This window comes from Narcine bancroftii, chromosome 6, assembly GCF_036971445.1.
Source record: "Narcine bancroftii isolate sNarBan1 chromosome 6, sNarBan1.hap1, whole genome shotgun sequence".
NCBI lineage: Eukaryota > Metazoa > Chordata > Chondrichthyes > Torpediniformes > Narcinidae > Narcine > Narcine bancroftii.
The window spans coordinates 167,005,510-167,031,454 of record NC_091474.1 but is presented as its reverse complement, the minus strand read 5'-3'; the positions used below and the strand labels follow the sequence as shown (position 1 = coordinate 167,031,454).

General features: G+C 38.9%; 1 protein-coding gene across 2 annotated transcripts in view; it reads left to right on the top strand.

Moving 5' to 3' along the window:
* Positions 1–25,945, top strand: part of mtmr9 (myotubularin related protein 9) — a 72,071-nt gene that overhangs the window by 41,642 nt on the left and 4,484 nt on the right. For both annotated transcript variants that reach the window (XM_069886624.1, XM_069886623.1), the window contains exons 5-9: positions 3,212–3,429; positions 5,736–5,897; positions 9,025–9,166; positions 10,352–10,572; positions 17,747–17,898. In XM_069886624.1, the coding sequence (XP_069742725.1) occupies positions 3,212–3,429; positions 5,736–5,897; positions 9,025–9,166; positions 10,352–10,572; positions 17,747–17,898 (895 nt within the window). The remainder of the gene's footprint in view (positions 1–3,211; positions 3,430–5,735; positions 5,898–9,024; positions 9,167–10,351; positions 10,573–17,746; positions 17,899–25,945) is intronic.

Below are 25,945 nucleotides of genomic sequence, written 5' to 3'. Positions count from 1 at the left end.
AGAGGGCAACAAACCACTGGAGTATAAAGGGCAAAAAATCTTCATTTATCCAGATATAAGTTTTGAACTCCTAAAGAAGAGAAAAGAGTTCAATACAGCAAAGGCGATTTTATGGAAGAAAGGGTATAAATTTATACTAAAGCATCCAGCGGTATTGAAAATATTTATTCCAGGACAACAAAACAGACTATTCTCGGATCCAGAAGAAGCACGAAAATTTGCAGAACAATTACAAAAATAGACTGAGGGATGAAGACGGGTAATGAGAGTTAAAATGATCATGATTGATATGTATGTGGGTAAAGACAAAAATAGACTGAGGGATGAAGACGGGTAATGAGAGTAAAAATGATCACGATTGATATGTATGCGGGTAAAGAGGTATAAGAGTGAATAGAGACAAGGAGCATACGTGAATGTATCTGTACTTAGAGGAAAATATAGATAGTATAGACAAGAATTAATAAGGGAAGGTAATGGAATAGAGAGAATAGGAGGGAATTAAAAGAGTGACCTTTGTGACATATGAAAAGTGAAATCTTTTCTGGGGGAGGCGGGGTGGGGGGAAATAGCGGTCACTGCAAAATCAGTTGACGCTTGCGAGTGGATTCGCAAATCCAAATGGAGAGGGGAGATGTGGTTGTCCGACAAGGGATAAAGGACAACTCAGGAGGTGAATGGGAGATTGGGGATAAATAAGATAGAAATAGGAGAATAAGGAAAATGTTGGATGTTGTAGGAATGTTGTCTTATAAAGAGTTGAAAATAAGAAAACAGAAATGGAAAAGGAGGAAAGGTAATGATGGAAAAACGGAAAGAGAAGATAAACAAAATATAAAAGGGCTACGCTGAACTATATGTCTTTAAATATTAATGGAATACATAACCAAATTAAAAGGAATAAACTACCAAATTTAAATGAATAAATGTATTCCATTAGAAAAAATAACATATTGGTTAAGAAATAATATTGAAATATTCGAACAAGTATAGGAGCCTTACATTAAATACAATAGCGAAAACCTACCGGGGACAAACATTACCTAAGTTGATGGAAGGAGAAGGAAAGAAAAGAATGGACCCAGTAGAATTTCTGGTGTAATTTTGTTGAATGACAACATTGTCTGACTGGATTAATGCAACCTAGATTGTATACCTAAAATGGATGAGAGGGGGGGGTGGGGGGGTGGTTTGGGAGGAAAGGGGGGGGTGGAGAAAAAGTCACTGTATATGTGTGAAAAAGAAATTGTGTATATCATGGCTAATGTGATTTATGGTGTGAAAAATAAAAAAATTAAATTTAAAAAAAAAAAGAATTGCCTCTCAGTATATGCAAGCGAATGGGTCAGTAGCAGGCTTTGCAGCCTCTTCAAACTGTTGATTTTTAATTGTAAATGGTGCACTAGTGTTAATGGAATTTTAGGAATGCAATACTTAGTTTTTAGCTACATCTGTTCACCTAAATGCTAAACTTGCTAAACATCAGGAAAAAGATGGCAGATCATTTTCAAAATTATTATTGAGTTTTTAAATTGCCTAATACAATAAATAAAATAAATATGTTTTAGTTCAACCTGTCATAGACCTCCTCGCCATAGGGCATAAAATATAACACCTCTAGTGGGCTTCAGGCAAGGAGCAACTTGGCAAAATGAAAATACCTGACATTGACTGAAACCAGCAATGTTACCAGCTGTAAGACCTGACTATGAAAGACAGGTGTGAAAGATGGAGCATTTTCATGGAAAAGGTTGCTCAATCACTATGGAGTGGCAGTTAGTTAAAGTCTGCTTTCTTTTTCATCTAGGAAACTTGTGATGCTAATCATACTTTAAGAACTGTTGATCATGGTATTGGGGTGAGGATTATGGTAGATTGCTGTATGGTCAACCTCACTAATTTCTGAGAAGCATTATGAGCTAATGAAATTAACATTTTCCTCAGAAGTTTACATAAATTGACAATAGAAGTAGGAAGAAAACAGAAATCTGGGGAATTTGTAAGGCAGCCTTTTGAAAACCCAACTTGAAAATGTGTTGTCATGTCTCTGTTCACTCTTTTTCTTTGCTTTTTTTTTAATGGAAGAAAATGTAAAGTGTGACTGAAGGATTTGATCTGTATCAGTATACTCTGCTAATGTATGGCATTAAGGAAGTCCCAATTTCCTAAAAAGATGTTTTGGTATTGGAATGGAGGTTTTGGTGCTGCTTGAAATGATGAACCACATTAAATAGCAATCTGCATCCAAAAATCTGGGAATAAGTATGCATCACCAAGATGGTTTAATTCAAATTTCAAGTACTTGAACATTTCTAATATTGCTTGGGTTTGCTGGTAGAAGTTTTCTTCATTAAACTTTAAAAAAAATTAGAAGCAACACATATTAAAAGAAACATTGGAGTACTCTAATATGGTCTGGAATTTTAAGTGACATTAATAGAGGCCACAAAAGCCTAATAATCGAGTTTTTATATGCTCCTGTTGCTTTAGAATCCAGAAATTGTTATGAGCAATTCCTTGCTGCTTTCCAGGATCTAGTGTTGTAAGCAAATTCAGTGTGGTTGAGGAAAACTGACAAACTTGAACAATTCATGAAATATTCCTGCTGTTGAATGCAATGGAGGAAAACCATCTGAATGTGAAGTAACATTGTTTTTTAATGGCAAACAATTCATAATTATGGTAAAAGCATTGTTCATAATTATGGCATAATCTCCATTCTGGCCCTAAAAGCCTTGAAGAAAATTGTGACTGTAACTCCCTCAGTTTATTGTTAAACTATTTACTTTGCATATCTTTTTTAAAAAAACTTGACACTTAAGATTCTACCTTAATCTTGTTTGTCGATATTATTTCATTTTGCTCTGGATTAGATAAAGTTGTCATTTAAAATTTAGTACTTACTGGTTGTCTGTGAAAAAACTCTATTGATGAGCTACACAACCAATAGGATAGATTGTAGCTTGCACTCGCTGGGAAGTTTACGTCAAAGTCGACAGTGAGCTTCACTACTCACAATGGGATTATAAAATCCCAATTCATTAAGTAATAAGCAAGCAAAAAAAAATTGCTTCTGAAACACTGGGACAGACAAATATTTAAACGGAATCAAATTTATGGTATTACTTCTGATTGATTATCTTATAATGACGTTATTTATTTAACCATAGCCATTAAAAAAAAATTCAATTTAATAATGAAACATTTTAAGGTAATGATGCACAGTGCGCAACCTTTGACTGGAACCAATGGAAGACGGTGCAAGGAAGATGAAAGATTGATTAATGCCACTTTACGGCCTGGGAAACGTGGTTATATAATTGATACCAGATCAATTACTGCTGCTCAGCAAGCCAGAACTAAAGGAGGTGGCTTTGAACAGGAAGCACATTACCCTCAGTGGAGACGAATTCACAAGTCCATTGAGAGGTAAATAAAAATCACAGCTGTTGAATTTGTGCTGCTTTTGATAAGTATCTGTTCATGGATGCAAAATGAAGTTTTTTGGAGTAACATTACTGACAGAAATGCACGCTTAGGATCATCCAAATTGTCATGAAAGGAGAACAACAATTTGGTTCATTCCATACGATACATTGAATACATTTTATGATTTATAAACCATACTTGAGCTTTTTAATGTCCACATTATTTGTGAGGAAAGTAATATGTCATCATAAAACTATCATGCAGTAAATGGTGCCCTCCTTTCTTATCTCCCATTTTAAGTAATAAAGTAAGATTTTTTAAAAAAATGTAATTTAACAAATGGTGATAACCTGAGTGAAACATGACCAGTGGGAAATGGCCAGATCAAAAGACGGGATGTCGGATACATCTTGAATAATAGCAAACTAGACAAAAAAACGCTACCTCAAGGATTTAGAATTGTGAATGAGCTAGTCCAATATCTTTTTTTTAAAAATATACTCAATGTGATATGCAAATATGACAGTCCAGCTTGCTCTAATTGAAATAAACGCAGTAGTTTACCAGGTGCTTGTGCTGAACCATCTGAACTGCTGATGAGGCCAAGAAAGCACTTCTTCTAAAAGATCTGACCTGCATCTAGGAAGGAGTCCAGCACCAATCTTCATGGGTGACATAAATGCCAGAATCAGAAAGAATGCAAACCTCTGAATAGATGAAATTGACAGGAAGGTGTAAAGAGAGATAGTTTTAATAGAGACCATTTGATGATGGACTGCTTGGAATATAACCATATCACAACCAAGACACTTGTTCATATGAGAGATGACAAAGCACGTGGCAATTTTAGAAGGATGTAACTCTGGGCAACAAGTGTAGAACAGTAAAACTCAGATAATCTGGCACCTTTTAGGAATTTCGTGTCAACCAAGCAGATTTTACAAACTATGAGACACTGTTCCAACACTCTTTGAATTTGGCCTTTTTAAGATTTTTCTCATTTGTATGATACATTTCCCAGTGTACAAAGTGAGTTTCAAACATGTGTGGGAAAACAAAACTGTGTTCAAAAAGTAGAATGGGAACAAAAATAAAATGAGTGTGAGAATAGGGCCCTGATGAGCCAAAAGATGAACCATTGGGATTTCTGAATACTAAGGTATCAGATTATCATAGTTTTACTGTAGTACACATGACCATTCTCTTATTACACCTATTGTCCACTATGCATTTTGATTTTATAAATTTCACTGATATGTATTATTTTGTTATAAATGTGTAAAATAAATAAATTTGACAGCAATGATTAAAATGTGGAAAGATAAAATTGCCCAATTGGTGTAATTGTAGTTTTTAGTTCTTCAATGTCATTATTTAAAACCATGCAAACATTATTCTCATTTGATTTTTTCATAAAACTAAAAGCTTACTTTTATATTTGGGCTAATGGGAGAAATAAGGTCAGTGGAAGTGAAGGTTTGTCAGAATGCTTAAAGCATAATAGAAAAAACTTGTCTTTCAACATGAAAGTAATGACATAAAAATGTAAATAACGTGGTTGAAATAACAGTTCCGCTATAAATTGGCAAGGAATCCATAACTCAAATAGACCCTCATCAGCATGATGAACTGGTGAATTTTCTGACCTATTGAATGTCATTCCTGAAAAGACTTTTAGTCAGGTTTTAAGTATGTTATTCAGCATTATTCAGGTGAGTTCAGGAACTGGTCCCAAGTGAGTCTTGGTTGAGTGAAGCAAAATTGCCATCTGAACAATTGAGATTGCCAAATGGTCAGATCGTGGATAATCAGAGTTTTACTGTATTTATTCCAAACAAAAATATTATCTCCAGTTCAAAGGGTGCTTACATTTTAAACAAAATCTATTTGCATTGAGTCTGTAGTATTGAAACTTGATATCGTAAATATTTGAGCCTCTAGCCACATATATATCTCAAGTGTCTGTCAGAAAAAGGTTATGGTTGAAATTTTAAATTTTGCAAATGTGAAGGCTGAGACTCCAGTATCATTCATTGCCTTGTAAACTGGCTAAAATTGTGTATTATTTTAAATGTGCTCAAAGGAAAAGGTGGAAAACTTAATGTCTACAATACAGTATGGTAGTTGTTTTGCCCTGGTAAATGCTATAATAGGATGATTGCATAAAATATCAGGCAAGTATAGTGATTTGATTGTTGGGCAAAAATACTGTCCCACTGATCCTTAAGTGTTTTGTGTATTGCTGCTGTCTACCCTAAGTATAAGAAACTTGCATGGTTGCATTTTGTGTGTTTTTATTTCATCAGGTACCACATTCTTCAGGAGAGTTTAATTAAACTGGTCGAAGCTTCAAATGACCAATCCCACAATATGGATAGATGGCTGAGCAAACTGGAGGCTTCTAGCTGGTTGACCCACATAAAAGAAATATTAACCACTGCTTGCCTAGCTGCACAATGTATTGACAGGTAAGATCTTGTTTCATAATGGAGCATCGTTCTAGGAAATACTCTTGGATCATCCTGTCCAGTTAATCTGATGGAGTACTTTCAACCATTAATTCTCTTGAATGTGTTTCGACGACTTTTTCTAACAATGAATTTTGGATTAAAATTCTTTGAGGATTTCTGAGCAAATCCTCTTTCCCCTCCTGCCCCCACATTGTATTGTTGAAGTGTTGATTCATCATTCTTCCTAATACGACACACTTCTTCTATGCTAAGTTTCTTGTCATGTGCCTTTTCAGCAAACACTCCCCATGTCTATTATTTGCCCCATTGTTGATGACTTTTGTGTTATCTGCAAACTTTCCAAATTAGCCTATGTACTTTTCTCTTCCATTTTACTGTTTCTGTCCACAACAACATCTCATCTCTTTTGACATGTTGCAGCATTCTAGACTTAACATTAGATTCTGTAACTTCAAATAACAAGATATTTCTTCTTGACAAAAGAGTCCTCCATCCTTTTTTTCTTTCCCGAGAGTAATCTGACCTGGTAGGTCCATTCCACTCCATCAGAATTATGCCATTAACAAATTACACAACAATAGTAGTTTGACCTTGTCTCTTCTGCCATATGTCTTCATTCTCTTTGTTTAATCCATTTTGCTATGAGCTAAACAAACCTTTTTTTTTTCCTCTGAGGTCTGATGAGGGTTCCTTTTTCTCTAAAATGTCAACTCTATCTTTCCATAGATGGTGTCTAACCTACCGTATATTTTGGCGTAGGTCGAGTCGTAAAGCCCTCAAAAATAATCAAATTAAATGGGGGTTGACCTATAAGCCCAAATATACGGTACTTATTTTTTCCAGCATTTTTCACCTTCTGCTTTTGTTTTATCACATGGACTCAATTTTTCTTGTCCTACTTGTTAAATTCATCCTGCCAGACAGATCATCCCATTTAACCATATAACCATTCACTGTACAGACAAAGAAGCTTAATGTACTGGTAATATGTGTTGATAAGCTATTTTGATTCATCCTATTGCACTGGTTCAACACATTCCTCCTCACCTCTCCTACTGAAACTAATGTGCATCTCTTTTGTAGTTGTATGTGTGCACACTATATTGAGAGATGCTATTTTATTAGGTTGTGTATGTACAATCTAATGATAATAAACTTGAACGAGTCACACAGGATACAGGAATTGAGAGCCACAAGCAATTTGCTGGAGGATCTGTGGGTTGAGGACCATCAGTGGGACAAAAAGAATTGTCAATATTTTGGACCAAAACTCTTCATCGAGATTTGGGTTACTGGGATCAAGATTTGATGAAGGGTCTGGCCCAAAATTTCAACAATTCTTCTTCTCCCAATGATGCTGCTCAACCTGCTGAGTCCCTCCAGCAGATTGTTGGATGTATCTCAATTTTCCAGTTCTGCCAAAGAGTCATATAGCCAAACATTAACTGTTTCTCTTTCCATTTGACATGAGTTTTTCCAATGTTTTCTGATGTTTCAGATTTCCAGAGTTTGCATTTTTTGATTTTCATTTATTGTTTTCTTTTTCCCCATAACACTTAGATATATTTCATGCATTCTAGGGGAACTGTGTTTTAAGCATCTTTAATGAGACAGCATCTACTCCTTGCTTGGGCAGTGAATTCCACAGATTTGCTACTCTCTAGGAAAAGTAATACCTCCTCACCACTGGCCTAAATCTACTACTCTGAATCTTGAGGTTGTGTCACCAAGATTTAACCTTGCCTAACAGTGGAAAGAACTGTTTTGCTTCTGTATTATCTATCCCTTTCATAATTTTGTACGTTTCAATAAGATCCCCTGTTATTCTCAATTCCAGCAAATATAGTCCCTGGCAACTTTTTATTTGGATCTGCAAGATTTTGTTTTAATTTTTAAAAAAATTTAGAACAAGTTAGAAGCTGATTCCACCCACTTAAACCCATGTCACCCAATTAACCATACATTTTGGAGGGTGGGAGGAAACCAAAGCACCCAAATGAAGCCCACACAGATACTGGGCAAATGTACAAACTCCTTACAGATTCCGCTGAATCAAACCCCGGTTGCTGGCGCTTTAATAGTGTTGGCTAACTGCTTTGCTAACTGTGTTTCATATCAATCATTGGGGAGAAATAATTTGGTGTTTATTAGGCTCAGTGATTGTTAAACTGTGTGTTCAACATTATGCTTTTCTTTTTTTAAAATAATTTTTTATTTTTCACACTATGAACCATATCAACCAAAATATGTACAAATGTTTCTCATTAAATTTACACAGTGATCTTTTCTCCCTTTTTTTTCTCCCTTTCCCTCCCTCCCCTATATCCACCCCCCTCCAAAACCCATAAATATTCAACATATACAATATAATAAAACCATAAAACAATATCTTCACAAAGGAAAATAAACAAGAAAAATGCATCATCTATTTATTACACACTGAATATGAATCTAGTCGTTTTGTCTTCTTATAATTTTCTTTCTCATTCTAGGGGATGGAGGTCGTAGGCAAGCTCTCTCTGATATGTTCCATGTATGGTTCCCAAATTTGTTCAAACATTGTGACTTCATTTTTTAAATTATGTTTTTTTTTCCAATGGAATACATTTATTCATTTCCTTGTTCCATTACTGTATACTCAGGCTCTCTTCCATTTTCCAAGTTGGCATTATACATTTTTTTGCTATAGCTAAGGCTGTCATAATGAATTTTTTTTGCACTTTATCCAATTTGAGGCCTAATTCTCTACTTCTTATGTTACTTAAAAGAGATATCTCTGGTTTTTTTGGTATGTTATTTTTTGTAATTTTATTTAGTATCTTATTTAGTTCTTCCCAAAATGTATTCACTTTTTTATATGCCCAAGTTGCATGTAATCTTGTTCCTATTTCCTTCTTACAGCGAAAACATCTATCTGATAATGTTGAATCCTATTTAAAAATTTTTTTTGATGAGTAATATATACCCTGTGTAACCAATTATACTGTATCATGCGTAACCTTGTGTTTATTGTATTCTTTATAGTTCCAGAACATAACTTTTCCCATACTTCAATATTATGCTTTTCTTGAGGTAATTCAATCTTTCTTCTTTACCAACATGCATTCTGTTTTTCCTGTTTTAGGGAAGGTGCATCTGTATTGGTTCACGGCAGTGAAGGGATTGACTCCACTTTGCAAGTCACCTCTCTTGCCCACATCATCCTAGATCCTCAATCAAGAACAATTAATGGATTTGAGGCCTTAATAGAGCATGAATGGTTGCAGGTATAATGGATCGAATGTGGCGGCTTTTGCTACTGAAATTGTCCTTTTAAAAGATGTAACCATTATTTGAATTTTAATCAGTATTGTTGTAATGGATTGGGTAACAGTTTAAAAACGTGAGGAAAATTAATTAACCATCAAACTTCAATATTCTTTTACTGTCATGTAATAAAACAGAAAATGTGATATTACATGAAATTTTCTTTCATCTACTGTAAAGCAGACAAAGATTTATTATCGGTTCCCTCTACATTAAGAGAGAAGCAAAAGACATTGCCCCCCAGAGTTGTAGACTCACCTCCAGTGCTTCCACAGCTTTCATTCCAAATCATCGGCAACCTGAACTCCAGATCCAAACCTCCAACACTATCAGGATGCTCTCAGCGCCCTCGACTCCCTCTTGAATCCCGGTTCCAAAATGTGGTACCCTTTCAGCTAGACTTGTGCCAGTCTCCTGGAGCCTTCATGGACTCCTTGCCTTGAGTCAACAACAGCTTTCTGATTACTTGCTACTTTTACATTAAAAGTTTGCTGGTGGAAGATGTAATGCCAAGGTTCAACATTCCTTTTATTGTCACTCTTGTTGTCTTTTCGCCATCTTTGCATGATAGATCCACCAGTTTAATTTCTTATTGCAACATTTTACCAAGGCAACGGCTGCCAAGTTAAGAAGTTAAAATATGGTAAGGATGAGAGGCTTAATATTGGGATGGAATGTGGGAGGAAAGAGAGGCCAGTAATTTTACTTTGATTATGATGTAGAAATCTCAACTATAAAGTTATTCCATTTGAGAGGATTCTTCTTGATGCATGAATCTCGAACTAGCAGCATAGTTTCAGGATAAAAGGTTGTCCTTTTGAGACACATCTGAGGAATTTTTGAAGATTGTAAATCTTTAAAAAATTCTCTATCCCCACCAAGAAACGTGACGGCTGAATCACTGAATATGTTAAAATTTGAAATGGAGATATTTTTGTCTACTGTGGGATTGAAGGTTATGGAGTTAAGGCCTTAATTAGGTTATCCATGATCTTATTAAAAATCAATGCTAGTTTGAGGATCGTGAAGTGCTATTTTTTTTAATTGTCATGAATATTGGTTGCTTGATGTCATTAGCCCTTCTGCATTGTATGGAAAATTTTAAAAACTGAAAATATTGCATTTATTTTGCAAATTTGTTCTAGGCCGGCCATCCATTCCAGCAGCGATGTGCTCAGTCAGCCTATTCTAATTCCAAGCAGAAGAATGAAGCTCCTACATTTCTTCTCTTTTTGGATTGTTGCTGGCAAATTCAGCGCCAATTTCCATGTTCATTTGAGTTTAATGAACAGTTCCTAATCGTGTTGTTTGAACATGCTTATGCCTCTCAATTTGGGACCTTCTTGGGCAATAATGAAAATGAAAGGTAAGTGGTAATTGGAATAGAAATACTTTGTGACATTGTAGGGTTCCTCTGTAACATGATGAGTAGTTTTTCCCTCAATCTTTTTTTTTTAAAATTTTTTATTTTTCACACCATAAATCACATTAGCCATGATATACACTATTTCTTTTTCACACATATACAGTGACTTTTTCTTCCCCCCCCTTTCCTCCCAAACCACCCCCCCACCCCCCCCTCTCATCCATTTTAGGTATACAATCTAGGTTGCATTAAGCCAGTCAGACAATGTTGTCATTCAACAAAATTACACCAGAAATTCTACTGAGTCCATTCTTTTCTTTCCTTCTCCTTCCATCAACTTAGGTAATGTTTGTCCCCGGTAGGTTTTCGCTATTGTATTTAATGTAAGGCTCCTATACTTGTTCGAATATTTCAATATTATTTTTTAACCTATATGTTATTTTTTCTAATGGAATACATTTATTCATTTAAATTTAGTAGTTTCTTCCTTTTAATTTGGTTATGTATTCCATTAATATTTAAAGACATATAGTTCAGCGTAGCCCTTTTATATTTTGTTTATCTTCTCTTTCCGTTTTTCCATCATTACCTTTCCTCCTTTTCCATTTCTGTTTTCTTATTTTCAACTCTTTATAAGACAACATTCCTACAACATCCAACATTTTCCTTATTCTCCTATTTCTATCTTATTTATCCCCAATCTCCCCTTCACCTCCTGAGTTGTCCTTTATCCCTTGTCGGACAACCACATCTCCCCTCTCCATTTGGATTTACGAATCCACTCGCAAGCGTCAACTGATTTTGCAGTGACCGCTATTTCCCCCCACCCCGCCTCCCCCAGAAAAGATTTCACTTTTCATATGTCACAAAGGTCACTCTTTTAATTCCCTCCTTATTCTCTCTATTCCATTACCTTCCCTTATTTAATTCTTGTCTATACTATCTATATTTTCCTCTAAGCACAGATACATTCATGTATGCTCATTGTCTCTATTCACTCTTATACCTCTTTACCCGCATACATATCAATCGTGATCATTTTTACTCTCATTACCCGTCTTCATCCCTCAGTCTATTTTTGTCTTTACCCACATACATATCAATCGTGATCATTTTAACTCTCATTACCCGTCTTCCTCCCTCAGTCTATTTTTGTAATTGTTCTGCAAATTTTCGTGCTTCTTCTGGATCCGAGAATAGTCTGTTTTGTTGTCCTGGAATAAATATTTTCAATACCGCTGGATGCTTTAGTATAAATTTATACCCTTTCTTCCATAAAATCGCCTTTGCTGTATTGAACTCTTTTCTCTTCTTTAGGAGTTCAAAACTTATATCTGGATAAATTAAGATTTTTTGCCCTTTGTACTTCAGTGGTTTGTTGCCCTCTCTTACTTTTTCCATTGTCTTCTCCAGTACCTTTTCTCTTGTAGTATATCTTAGGAATTTTACTACAATAGATCTTGGTTTTTGTTGTGGTTGTGGTTTAGAGGCCAATACTCTATGTGCCCTTTCTATTTCCATTTCTTGCTGTAGTTCTGGACATCCTAGGGTCTTAGGGATCCATTCTTTTATAAACTCCCTCATATTCTTGCCTTCTTCATCTTCCTTAAGGCCCACTATCTTTATGTTATTTCTTCTGTTATGGTTTTCCATTGTATCTATTTTTTGAGCTAGTAGTTCTTGTGTCTCTTTAGTTTTTTTATTAGATTTCTCCAATTTCTTTTTTAAGTCTTCTACCTCCATTTCTGCTGCTACTGCCCGCTCTTCCATCTTGTCCATTTTCTTTCCCATTTCTGTTAAGGTCATCTCCATTTTATTTATTTTCTCTTCTGTGTTGTTTATTCTTTTTCTTAAATCCTTAAATTCCTGTGTTTGCCATTCTTTAAATGACTCCATGTATCCTTTAATAAGAGCAAGTATATCCTTTACCTTGCCTTTCTTTTCTTCTTCTATTTCCCTGTACTCTTCCTCTTCCTCTTCTTCTTCCTCTGGGTTGACCATCTGTTGTTTCTTTGGTGCCCTTTCCTCCTCTTCTTTCTTGTTTCTATTGTCTTCTGTGGTCTCTTCTTGCTGCAGGTGTTCTGCAGCTGTCGTTGCCGGCTGTGGAGATCGACTCCCCAGCTGGTCCCTCCTCCCGTCGGTGTTTTTTTTTTCATTCGCATCGCGCATGCGCGAAGTATCGCGCATGCGCGGTTGCGCACTTTTACTCGGCTCTGCGAGCCATTTTTGTAGTCCATTATTTACCGACCTGAGGGAGCGGGTTTCTCTCTCCGCAGCGGGCCTCTTCGGACAGGTAAGGCCTTCACCTTTTTCCTCCTTTGTCTTCTCTTCCTCTCTTCTTACCGTTGCTTTCGATTTTTCTTTTTTTGTCGCCATCTTCTTTCCACCTTTATACTCACTTTTCTGTAACTTTTATTTCTGTGGCTTTGTGTTTTCCTTTGTTTTTCCCGACTTTTCTGGAGAGGGCTGGAGTTCACCGTCCGGCCACTACTCCATCACGTGACTCCTCGTTTTTCCCTCAATCTTGAATCATTTTCTGCCTTTAATTTTCATATTCTTTTGTAGCTATGAGAACAAGAACTTCTCCATGTTATATGTAGCCAATGGTCAATATACATTTATAGAGTAAGTTTAGCTTTAAGGGTTCCTTTTGTTCTTCTTTAATTTTATTTGTGGCTTGTGAGCATTGCAGATCCTTGATTTTACCTTGAGGTGTGCCTGACATCATCCATTCCTTTAAAATGTATCAAAAGTGATTGTCTCATGTCAAAATTACCGTTTGGTTGAGGATTCACTCTTCACCATATAACCGTTTACAGCACGGAAACAGTCTTGAATGATATTCTATCAATGGGCTTGCCAAAGACTATTTTTACTTGTGTGTATATAATTGTTAATGTAGTGTATGGATTTCTAAAGTTGTCCCAAGGTTAGAATATTCTTAATAGTAAGCAATTTTTGTCTTTTTTTTTAAGTGTACCCAAAGTTGTAAAAGGTATGAGTGGCAGATAAATTGGTAACATTTTTTTAAATCAGAATTTGAAGTTTGTGCAGGAGTTGAATTATAATCCCATGCAGGAGAAGATGCCTTCTTTTAGACAAGTACGTTTTTAGTACATCACCCCTTGAATATAGTGTCATAGAGTGAGAATTTTGACGAGGGAAAGACAAAGGTGGCTGTAACAAATTAATATTTAAAGACAGACAGGGTGAGGCAGATATTTTTTTGCAGCTATGGTAAGTGAGAGTTGATGGAAGCCTCTTGAATTCCTGCATAACATCTGCAACTTCAATTTAAGATTAATGAGGTAAAGTCTGAGATTTGGAAAATCTAATGCATCACAGATCCAGAAGATTATGTGGATGCTTTTTTTTCCAGAATATTTGTCATTCTTTGGATTAACTTGTCCAGAGTTGGTCACTTAAAACCAGATGAAGCAGGCTAAGAAGATCCAGAAATTGACCCTGAAGGGAACCCCATATGTAAACATATCAAAGGTAGAACAAAGCTTAAAACAGGAAATAATACAGTGGAGTGGCACGCTTAGCATAGCAGTTAGCTCAATGCCTTTACAGCACCAGCTGTAGGTTCAAGTTCGAGTTTCACACTTTTATATGGAGTTTGTACTGACGGCTGTAGGTTCGAGTTTCACACTTTCTATATGGAGTTTGTACTGACGGCGGAAGATTCAACTTTACAGTGCCAACCATTGGAACTGGGGTTCGAGTCCTGTGCTCTTTGTAAGGAATTTGTATGAGGTATGCACCGCTTAACATCGACGATACGTTCAATGAAATTGGGTGTCAAGCGATGTTGACATTGTGCAAACACCATATTATATACTTAGCAAATCTGTATGGGATACTGTAGTGTACCTATAAAGTTTATTTATAAGTAGGAATCAGTGTGGGAAGAGAGCTGGGCTGTGGGGAGAGACCGGGGCAGTAGGATTAATGTGGGGGCCGACATGGGAATGTGGGGAGAGAACAGGGCAGTGGATAGTGTGGGGACTGACACGGGACTGTGGGCAGAGAGTGGGACAGTGGGATCAGTGTGGGGACTGATACAGGCCAGTGGGGAGAGAGCGGGGCAGTGGGATCAGTGTGGGGACTGACACGGGACTGTGGGCAGAGAGCGGGGCAGTGGGATCAGTGTGGGGACTGACACGGGACTGTGGGCAGAGAGTGGGACAGTGGGATCAGTGTGGGGACTGATACAGGCCAGTGGGGAGAGAGCGGGGCAGTCAGATCAGTTTTTGTAAACAGTATACAATTTCCTATAGCTAGCAATCGCTTTTTATAAATTGCTGCGGACTTGCTTGTGGCAACTGAATAATTATAGGACCATGGACATGTATGTGTTTGGATATTGTCCGAACAGACGTTAAGCAGTGCTTATCTAAACATGCCAGACCACGGGAATTGTCGGACCACAGAGCGCCAGATAAGAGCAACACTTTACTATGTGTAGTGAAAGGGCAGCATGAAATAATTTCAGATTTATTGTACATATATACAACCCTGAGATTCTTTTTCCTATGTGCAAGTTAGAATCGCCACTTATTGGAAATTATTATTATTTAAGTGGTTCATTCAGAAGTCTGATGCCTCTGGAGAAAAAAATGTTTTTTAAATCTGGTATGTAATTTCATATTCATGAGTCTTCTCTCTGATGAACGGTGAGAGAACAGAGTAGTGGTGAGTGGGATGGGTCCTTCAGTTTGTTGCTGACCATTCCAGGGCAGTGGGAAGTGTAAATGGTGAGGAGGGAAATTTTTGTGATGTTCTGAGTTGTGTTCACTACCATCTGATCTTGAGTAGATCTTGTCCCATACTGAGCTGCGATGCATCCAGATAGGATGCATTTGATGATGTTAAAGGATGTGAGGGACATGTTGAACTTCCTCAGCCTTCCATGGAAGTAGAGGTGATTGTATATTTTTTTGACCATCATGTTGATATGGTTGGTGCAGGTCAGGTCACTAGAAATATTTACTCCCAAAAATTTGAAGCTTTTGACTGTCTCCACGTCAGCAGCATGGATGTCCACAGAGGAGTGGGGTCTACCCCACCCCCCATCCTGTAGTCTATAATCAGCTCCTTTATGGTGCAGACATTGAGAGAGACTTTATGTTGGCAGGAGCCCAATAGACTGTCTCCTTTCTGCATGCTCTCATGGTTATTTGATATTGTGTTGACAACACCAGTGTTGTCAGTGAATTTAAAGATGTAGAGAAAGAATGTAAATATTAGCATTTACAACACTAAGTTTTCTATTAAAGTTGTAGGTTTTGAAGTTAATCAGAATGGTGGGAAAAAATGTAATCATTTCCTCCCACCAGAGGGATTGATTGAGATTTTAAAGTTTTTATAAAACTAATTTTCCAGAGGGTCCTGAAGAATTTACCTGAAATTCTCATGATTTTGTTATGAAAAATATTGCATTGAATTGTAGGAAATTGATCCTTAACTGATAATCCAACAGTCATCTGAAAGAAGCATTTTTTACCTTAGTTGTACATATTGGGCAGTGAACTCTTTCTAATTTTAAGACCAATGCCTTGGATTCACTGAAGCCCGTATCAAATGTGAACATCCTCTTCTTTCACCATGTGGACTCACGACGTAATCCCCTAAAATAACCTAAGTACTGCTATGATGTTCCAATCAAATATTTAATCCCACCTCCTCTCTACTTCGTCCATGTTGCCTGTAGCATCTATACCCTGGAACATTGAGCTGCCAGTCCTACACCACTCTTAGGCATGTTTCTGTATTGGCCATAATATCCTAGTCCTACCTACCAATCCATGGCCTATCAACTTCCTATACTCAGACTTGCCACTGTCTGAACTTGCCACTTCAGCATCTTAATGAGCTGCATCTGCTGTACTGATGCTTTGGGTCCAACCCCTTCCCCTTGGCAGACTAGTTCAACCCTACCAGGATTGCACTTTCAAATCTCAAGGATACTGATGCCATTCCAGTTTAGGTGCAACATTTCCCTCTTGCACAGGTCCCACCTTCCCCAGAATAGTCCAAGAATCTGAAGCCCTTCATCTTGCACGTCCCTTAGCCACATAGTTAACTGTGCTATCTTTCTATTCCTTGCCATGCAAGCTTGCAGCACTGAGTAATACTGAGATTACAACCCTAGAAGTCCAGTCTTTTAACTTGCAACCAAGCTCTCTAAATTCTCAATGTGGGGCCTTGGCTCTCTTCCTGCCTATGTTGTTGGTAGCAATATGGACCATGACCCTTGGCTGCTTGCTCTTCTCTTTCACAATGTTGTGAACTTGCTCACTTTTGACCATAAAAACACCTGTCTGTCTTCCTGACTAATAAGTCCACTGTCATTTATTTGCTGGTCCTTAATCTCCCCTAGTTTGCAGCATAGCCGGAGTGTTGGTCCCATAGGTCAGAGTGCTGGTGCCATTTTCCTCTGAGATTGTTTTTTTCCACTGGTATCCAGAAGAATATACTTGTTGCAGAGGGGGAGATCCAAGGAAACTCTTACCTATCTTCCTGCCTCTTTTGGCAGTCACCCATCTGCTTGACTGAGTCATTCGTGTGACTACTTCACTGAAACACTGGTCTACAACCCTCTGATTTTTGTATGCTTATTGGTGAGTCCAAATGCTGCATCAATCAATCCATGTGGTCTGAGAAGAACTTCAGCGGGACACACTGGAAATGAACTCAACAGGGGTATCTGACCTTTCCCTGATTTTCTACAATTAATAGGAGGAAGATACCTCTCACTACCTTCGATGTCCTTGGGGAGAATAAAGGTAAAATCGGGCCTTGTACCTTGTCTTGGTGATCCTTGGTGTCTTCACTCAAGTTCATTTATCACTGAAGCCATCAGTAGTAGACTTCATGGCAGCCATTTTAAAAACTGACTACTCCACTAAAACCTGTCTGCCTTAATATACTCCTGTAATGGCTGCTTTTTAAGATTTCCTGTGCTGCTTCTCCTCTGCTTTTTGGGCCAATGCCCATTGAAACTAATAAGCACTCAACTGTAAGAGCCACTATTTAGTGTGGCAGAGAACATTTTCAGATACCTGATGTAAAATGTTAAGATATGAGTGGAAATCTGGTGAATATGAATTTATTTGACTTGATCACTTTTAAAGACAAAATTATGGCATTTACTTTTCTTTATTTCCAGGCAAAAACTAAAGTTTCAACAGAAGACTGTCTCTCTATGGTCTTGGCTGAATAGACCAAAAGAACTGGAAAAGTACCTTAACCCACTCTATGAAGCAAACAGTCTAGTCATCTGGCCTTCAGTGGCACCACAAAGTTTACAGCTTTGGGAAGGTGATTTTTGTTAAACTAGCAATTATGATTTTTTTTCTTTCTATTTTGACTGTTTATAAGGATTGGGTGCAGTTGCCTATCTTATATTCTTTTAGTTTACACACTAATATTATTGTTTTCAAAATAGTGTTACTTTATATTTTTGTTATGGGCTTGTGCATTTAAACAGAGTTACTGATTTCTTCATGCTCCAAATTATTTTGCAGTTGGTATATATTGCATGCATTTTGGATTTAACGGGATATGGAAATAAATTTGCTTGATATTTACAAGTGTAATACAGCTTAAGCAGATTTGCAAGGAATTTCATGCCAGATTTAATTTTTTTTTGATTGGTGGTGCTTATGCTCAATTACATGTCTGGTAAACTGGAAGCCTGGAATATCAGTCTAGCAACACAAATTCAGCTCCCACCATAGATTCTATATTCAGGTTCTCAGCTACATATATTTTTCAAAAATCCCAATTAGTTTTTACTAATGGTAAAATAATGAAAAATGATGATGTTGAAAAGTTGAAATAAAAGGAAAATGGTGGAATCTATCAACGGGTCGGGCAGCATTTGTGGGGAAAGAGAACAGTTAACTCAGAAGAGGCCTGAATTCAATGTTTCCACCATTTTTTATATCAATAACTATAATCAAATACCTACTATATTATTGTAAAATTAAACTGATTCATTTATACTCTAACAGGAAAGAAACCTGCCAAACTTATCTGGTCTGATCTATGTTCAAGTTTATTATCATCTGGCTATAAAAAGACAACCTGACATAACTCCATTTCTCCAGACCACTGTGCATGTGCATATACAAAACACAGTACACATAATAATCACATACTCACGTTCATCGCTACGCATACACAAGCACTTGCACCTGTGCTCTCTCGCACGCTATCCCACTCACTCATTCACACTCTCTCTTTCTCACTTACGTACTCTCTCACATACACACACACACACACACACACACACACACACACTTATAGTTAGAAAGGGTGTTCTTTGAGTTCTTTTTAAGCAACGCTTACTGTAAATGTCAGTCGAGGAAAGGGAGATCCCAGTGATCTTCTCAGGCATTTTGATGATCCTTTTGGATTGATGTTCTGCATCTACTATACCATGCAATAATGCAGTCAAACAGGACATTTTCAATTCTGCTCCTGTAAAATATCAAGTTCAGGGCCTTGCCCTCCTTGACCACCTTAGGAATTCTGGGTGCTGCTGCAACTTCCTGAATAAGGAGATGTTGTGGGTCCAGGATAGGTCGTCCTTTATTTTCACACCAAAGAACTTTATGCTCTCCACTTTCTCCACAATAGAACCATTGATGCATAGTGAAGAATGGTCAACCTTCGTCCTCCTAAATTCACAAACATCTCCTTTGTCTTGTCCATGTTGAGATTTGTGATGTTGTTCTTGCACCACTTTACAAACCAACTTCCTCTCTGTAAGCCAATTCATCATTGTTGCTAATGAGGCCAACTACTGTTCTACCATCTACAAATTTGATGGTTTTATTTGAACTAAATCTGGCAGGGCATTCATAAGTCAGCAGGGTGAAGAGAAGCAGGCTGAGCAGACAGCCCTGACTGCTGGTGCTCAGAGTGATGGGGCTTAAGGCTTTGCTGCCAACCTAGACTGACTATGGTCTTTTGGTTAAAAAGGCTAAAATCCATCTGCAGAGAGTATTTTGAGTCCTTGCGAGAATGGTTTATCCACCAGCCTCTGTTATTTGGGTGTTGAATTGAGGCATCATTCTCTTGGTGAATCTGGATGGAGTGGACAGTCAACGCGACAGCCATATCTGTGGACTGGTTTGGATGGTAGGAAAACTGGAATGGGACCAATATCTCTGGAAGATGTGATTTTATGCATTCCATTGCTTCTCACTCATAGACTTTGGTGCCACTGGGCAATAGTCATTTAGTCCAGTAACCATCACTTTCTTGGGCATTCGGTTAATAGTGGCTACCTTGAATCCTGTGGGGACAGTAGGTTGCTGCAGTGAGATGCTGAAGTCATCCGTTTGGACCTCCATCAGCTAGGCTTCATAGTCCTTCAGCTCTACACCAGGAATCCCACTGCTTTGCTTTGGTTCAGTCTAACTCTGGACCCCTCTTTACCACCACATTTGTGTTGCAAGATATTCATTTGTATGAAAAACAGCAGGAGTTAAAATAAAAGAACAACAAACCAAACTAAGGGAGATCTTTAAATGTTTTTCTTCGTCAGTATTCACTCAGGAAATGGGCAGAGTCGTGGGAAGTAAGGAAAACAAGCAACGAGGTCATGGAATCTATACAGATTAAAGAGGAGGAAATGCTTGTTGTCTTAAAGCAAATAAGGGTGGATAAATCCCCAAAGCCTGACAAGATATTCCCTTGGACCCTGAGGGAGGCTAGTGTAGAAATTGCAGAAATAGTTAAAATGTCCTAAGCCACAGGTGAGGTGCTGGAGGACTGAAAGTTAGCTCACATCACACTGTTGTTTAAAAAAGGCTCCAAAGGCAACCCTGGAAATTGTAAGCTGGGTCTTAGACTACAATATTAATATTATTTGATATTTTACCAAGTTATGAACAAATTGCTTATAAAGTAATTCATGTGATTTTCCTTTTTAATCTTAATAACGTTAATTAACAATTAATAACAAAAATGGGAAACTGTTAATTAGAACATTTTTCTTTCTTTGGCTTGGCTTCACAGACGAAGATTTATGGAGGGGTAAATGTCCACGTCAGCTGCAGGCTCGTTTGTGGCTGACAAGTCCGATGCGGGACAGGCAGACACGGTTGCAGGGGAAAATTGGTTGGTTGGGGTTGGGTGTTGGGTTTTTCCTCCTTTGTCTTTTGTCAGTGAGGTGGGCTCTGCAGTCTTCTTCAAAGGAGGTTGCTGCCCGCTGAACTGTGAGGCGCCAAGATGCACGGTTTGAGGCGATATCAGCCCACTGGTGATGGTCAATGTGGCAGGCACCAAGAGATTTATTTAGGCAGTCCTTGTACCTCTTCTTTGGTGCACCTCTGTCACGGTCGCCATATAACACAATCTTGGGAAGGTAATGGTCCTCCATTCTGGAGACGTGACCTACCCAGCGCAGTTGGATCTTCAGCAGCGTGGATTCGATGCTGTCGGCCTCTGCCATCTCGAGTACTTCGATGTTAGGGATAAAGTCGCTCCAATGAATATTGAGGTTGGAGCGGAGACAACGCTGGTGGAAGCGTTCTAGGAGCCGTAGGAGATGCCGGTAGAGGACCCATGATTCGGAGCCGAACAGGAGTGTGGGTATGACAACGGCACTGTATACGCTAATCTTTGTGAGGTTTTTCAGTTGGTTGTTTTTCCAGACTCTTTTGTGTAGTCTTCCAAAAGCGCTATTTGCCTTGGCGAGTCTGTTGTCTATCTTGTTGTCGATCCTTGCATCCGATGAAATGGTGCAGCCGAGATAGGTAAACTGGTTGACCGTTTTGAGTTTTGTATGCCTGATGGAGATGTGGGGGGGCTGGTAGTCATGGTGGGGAGCTGGCTGATGGAGGACCTCAGTTTTCTTCAGGCTGACTTCCAGGCCAAACATTTTGGCAGTTTCCGCAAAACAGGACGTCAAGCGCTGAAGAGCTGGCTCTGAATGGGCAACTAAAACGGCATTTTTACCAGTTATATATTATGTATACATTTTAATATTTTCTCTGATATGTCAATGCAACGTGTATATGAGATTACTATATTTAACTCAATAAAAATATTTTAAAAAGAAAAAAATTATAGGTTGGTGAGCCTGATCTCAGTAGTATGGCTACAACCTTTTCTGCCGATGGTGCCGCCCCATTTGCGGTGATAGTGCGGCTCAAGAACTGCATGGAGTCTTTCCCAAATTGGCCCTTTGCCACGTTGACCACGAGTCCAAACTTTGATAGGCGAGCGAAAAGTTTGCGGAGATGATCCTTGTGCTCCCCTTGATCCTTGTTTGCGATGCGTATGTCATCGTAGATGAACACAAAGTCCAACTCTCTTCCCACCACATCCATCAAGTGCTGAAAGGTTTGTTCTTGACACCAAAAAGCATGCAGAAAAATTGGAAAAGTCCAAAGGGGATGATAATAGCTGTCTTGCCAATGTCAACTGGGTGGACTGGGGTTTGGTGATAGTCACGTAGTAAATCGACTTTTGAGAACAACTTCGCGCTATGAAGGTTAGCAGTGAAGTCCTGTATGTGTGGGACTGGGTAGCGATTGGGTGTGGTGGAGTCATTAAGGAGGCGGTAATCCCCACAGGCCCACCAACCGCCTGAGTTCTTGCGGACCATGTGTAGTAGGGATGCCCACGGACTGTTGAACCCGCGGACTAACTCTTGCATCCGGGAAAATTCCTCTTTGGCCAACTGCAGTTTGTGTAGGGGAAGTCTCCTGGCTTTGGCATGGAACAGGGGCTCCTGTGTCAGTATGTGGTGTAGCACCCCGTGCTGTAGCATGGTGGAAGTGAATTGCGGCCTGAGGCTAGCCGGGAATTCATCCAGGATGTGGCTATTCTCATCCTTAGGGATGCTTACCATGGCTATGCCTGGGTTGCGGGTGACGGTAGCTTCGAGTTGGACGGTTTGGAAAATCCGGGTATGCCATAGTCGCTTGGCTTTCATGTCCACTAGCAGGCTGTGCACCCAAAGGAAAACAACACCGAAGAGCGATATGCCCACCGCAGCTTGCATGAAATTCTCGTTGCCGAGCTGTATTTGCATGTTGCGCGTGCCAAAGGTTCTGATAGTAGTGTTGTTTGCGTGGGGTCTGTGGTCACGTTTGTGTCTCCAGTGGTTGGTGGGATGACACTAAGTTCGACACCCGTGTCAACCAGATACCGTCGGCCACTAACTTTATCAGTGACATGCAGAAGGCTATTGATGTGGCCAGCCGCAGTAGCCATTAGCAGTGGCTGGCCTGGATGTTTTCTGGAAAAAGCAGGGTTGCCTGAATTTTTGTGCCTGTGTCCCCCAGCATAGGTGATAAAAAGCACCAGTTAGTGTTTGGTGCCTCTGCCGGCTTGCTGGGGCACAGTTGAGCCCAGTTTGAGTTGGGGCATGATACCTGGTTCATGGCAGACTTGTTTTCATGTTGCATGCACCACAGGATGTCTGCTCTGGTCGTGACCTTGCATGGGTCCAAGAAATCTTCATCTGCTAACAGCAGCTGTATGTCATCTGACATCTGCTCCAGGAAAGCCTGCTCAAACTTGAGGCATGGCTTGTGGCCCTCTGCCAGTGTGAGCATTTTGTCCATGAGGGCGGATGGTGCTCTGTCTCCTAGGTCGTCTAGATGCATGAGCCTGGCGGCGCACTGGCGCCTGGACAGGCCGAAAGTACTTAAGAGGAGCTTCTTGAAAGCTGGTCGAGGGCGCTGACAACATGGTAGAACATTGTTGAATCGGAGGTAATCTGCCAGAAGTGAAATTGTGCTTCCGCTTGCCTGAACCAAGTGCGTAGGCAAAGCATCCAGAAGGGCAGTAATTTTATAGCCACTGTGTTGACTGCTGCAGAGTCCATGATATAGAGTCCAGAATTGTCTTGGCTCGTCGGGGTCACCAACTGTAGCGGCAGCTTTGAGGGGGAAATGAGAACAGAGACTACATGCTGGAGTCAGTTTCGTTTCCATTGGTTTATTTGAAAAAGCCCATGTTGCGCCTAATAAAGCAGCCATCAAGTCCTGCCTCTGCTTTGGCAGTGATGTGATGATGGAGCCGAGTATGCATGCCCACGAGGGAAGCAAAACCCAGCGGCGCCATCTTGATGCAGCTGCTCCTCTGCTGTGATAAACACGGAGTCGGTTCGCCTACGTCACAATGTGTATTGCCACAATACTGTATTTCCAAAGATATACAGAGGGTTTGGTAGCTTTTAAAAACCCACAAAAGTGCAATGAGGAGAGCAAAGGTAAAATATGAAGGTAAGCAAGCCAATAATATAAAGATACCAAAAGTTTTTTCTGATGTCTAAAGAGTAATAGAGGCAAGAGTGGGTGATGGACTGCTGAAAAATGACAATAGAAAAGTGGTAACGGGGCAAAAAGAAATGGTGGATGAACTGAGGAGGCATTGTGCATCAGTCTTCACTGTTGAAGACACCAACGATGTGTCAAAGGGCAGAAGTGAGAGTGTTGTCTCTTATTATTTGAGCAAAGGTGCTTGGGAAGCTCAGGGTCTGAAGGTAACACCCCAGAATTCTGAAAGAGCGAGCTGAAGAGATTGCAAATGCATTAGAAGTGATTTTTTTTTTAGTATCTCTAGAGAGTCAGGAATAGTAGCAGAGGACTGGAAAATTGCAAATGTTAGATCACCTGAAGAAGGGAGAGAGACAAAAGAAAGGAAATTGTAGGCCAGTTATCTTAACATAAGTGGTTGACAAGATAATGGAGTCAATTATGAACGATGTTTTGGGGTACTTGGAAGAACAAGAAAAATAGATCAAAGTCAGAATGGTTTCCCAAAGGGGAATCTTTGCCTGACAAATCTGTTGGAATTCTTTGAGGAAGTAATGAGCAGGACAGACAAAAAGAGAATCAGAGGATTGTGGTAACTTGGAATTTCAGAAGGTCTTTGACAAGGTAGAGGATGTAAAATAACATGGAAGAGTCCAGCACAGCACATGAGACTGGTGAACAAGATAGGGAGTCCATGGTATTACAGGAAGGATACTATCATAGAATGAAGATTGGCTGACTACCAGATAATTAAGTATGGGGATATGTGCTATCCTTCTCTCTAGCTTTGTCCATACTTTTTCAATTGATTAATTTAATTTAAAGCCATTTCTGGTTATTTAATTTGGTGGATATGACATACTTATTGGTTATCTATATGGATGGGAAAGCAATGGAGGTTTATGGGTTGAGTGTAGGTCAGTGGGGTTAGGTGGGAGAAAGTGTTCGGCATGGACTAGAAGGGCCAAGTTGCCCTGTTTCTATGCTGTAATTGTTATATGGTTATAATCAATTAAATAACAGGGACAATGAATTAAGCTGTCTGTGTTGTGGGTTATATCTTTTACTGCCTGGTGTTTGTATTGTCACCTCCCCACTACATTTGGATTTCTCCTTTCTTTTTAATCTCTGTTAATTGTTGATGCATTTTAGTACTGTGAAATTGCTCGTTGGAGTGAACTTAGTTACATGTTCTGGCAAATCCTGTGATTCCAATTGAAGTGGATACTCTCATAATAATTGTGCATTCCACCAAATATATTTTAACGACAGCCAGTGGAAAAGCATTTGAAAACTGTTGAAAGGTGGCTGTTCCATTATCTACTGGTTATCTGTTATTTGGGCATTGTGCAAAAATCAGTGCTCTCTGGGAACCCAATGCTACATTTTATATTAGCCATTACTTTGGGAAGACTTCAGAGTACAGCTTCTAAATCACAGGAATTTTCTAATGTGATTAAAAATTGGCACTGTTGCAATAAGTATTTCTCATAGAGGATAATTAGACTGTCGATGATAATTGCAGGTATGCAATGTTTATGGGATCAAATCTAATATAAATGTAAATTGAATTTTTGAACTGCATGGGCTATTCTGATTAAATTATTTGCTTCTTTCAAAGGATAAATCATGTCTGCATTCATTGCTTCAGTCTTGGCAAGAGCAGTGGCTTAAAATTTGAGGAGACTACTTTTTCTAAAGTTTTGCTGCTGCTACAAAGGCTTAACATTTTAATAGGCTTTATGACATACGTCAAAATTAGGGTCACCAAGATAATACAGATAATAGAGCTGCTTCCTTGCAGTTCCAGCAACCTGGGTTCATTCCTGACTTCTGCACCAATGTGAAGTTTTCATTTTCTCCCCATAATTGTATGGGTTTTGTCCTGCATTCTAAAAATGTACACGTTGGTAGCTTAGTTGACCATTGTAACTTGCCCCAAGTGTGTAGGTAGTAGTTTATTAATTCAGCACATTTAACATAATGCATGTTGATCCAAAGCACTGAATATGCAATTAGGAATAAATTGGTTATTATCTAAATGATGACAGGTAGCCAAAATACACTGGCATGTGAGTAGAATC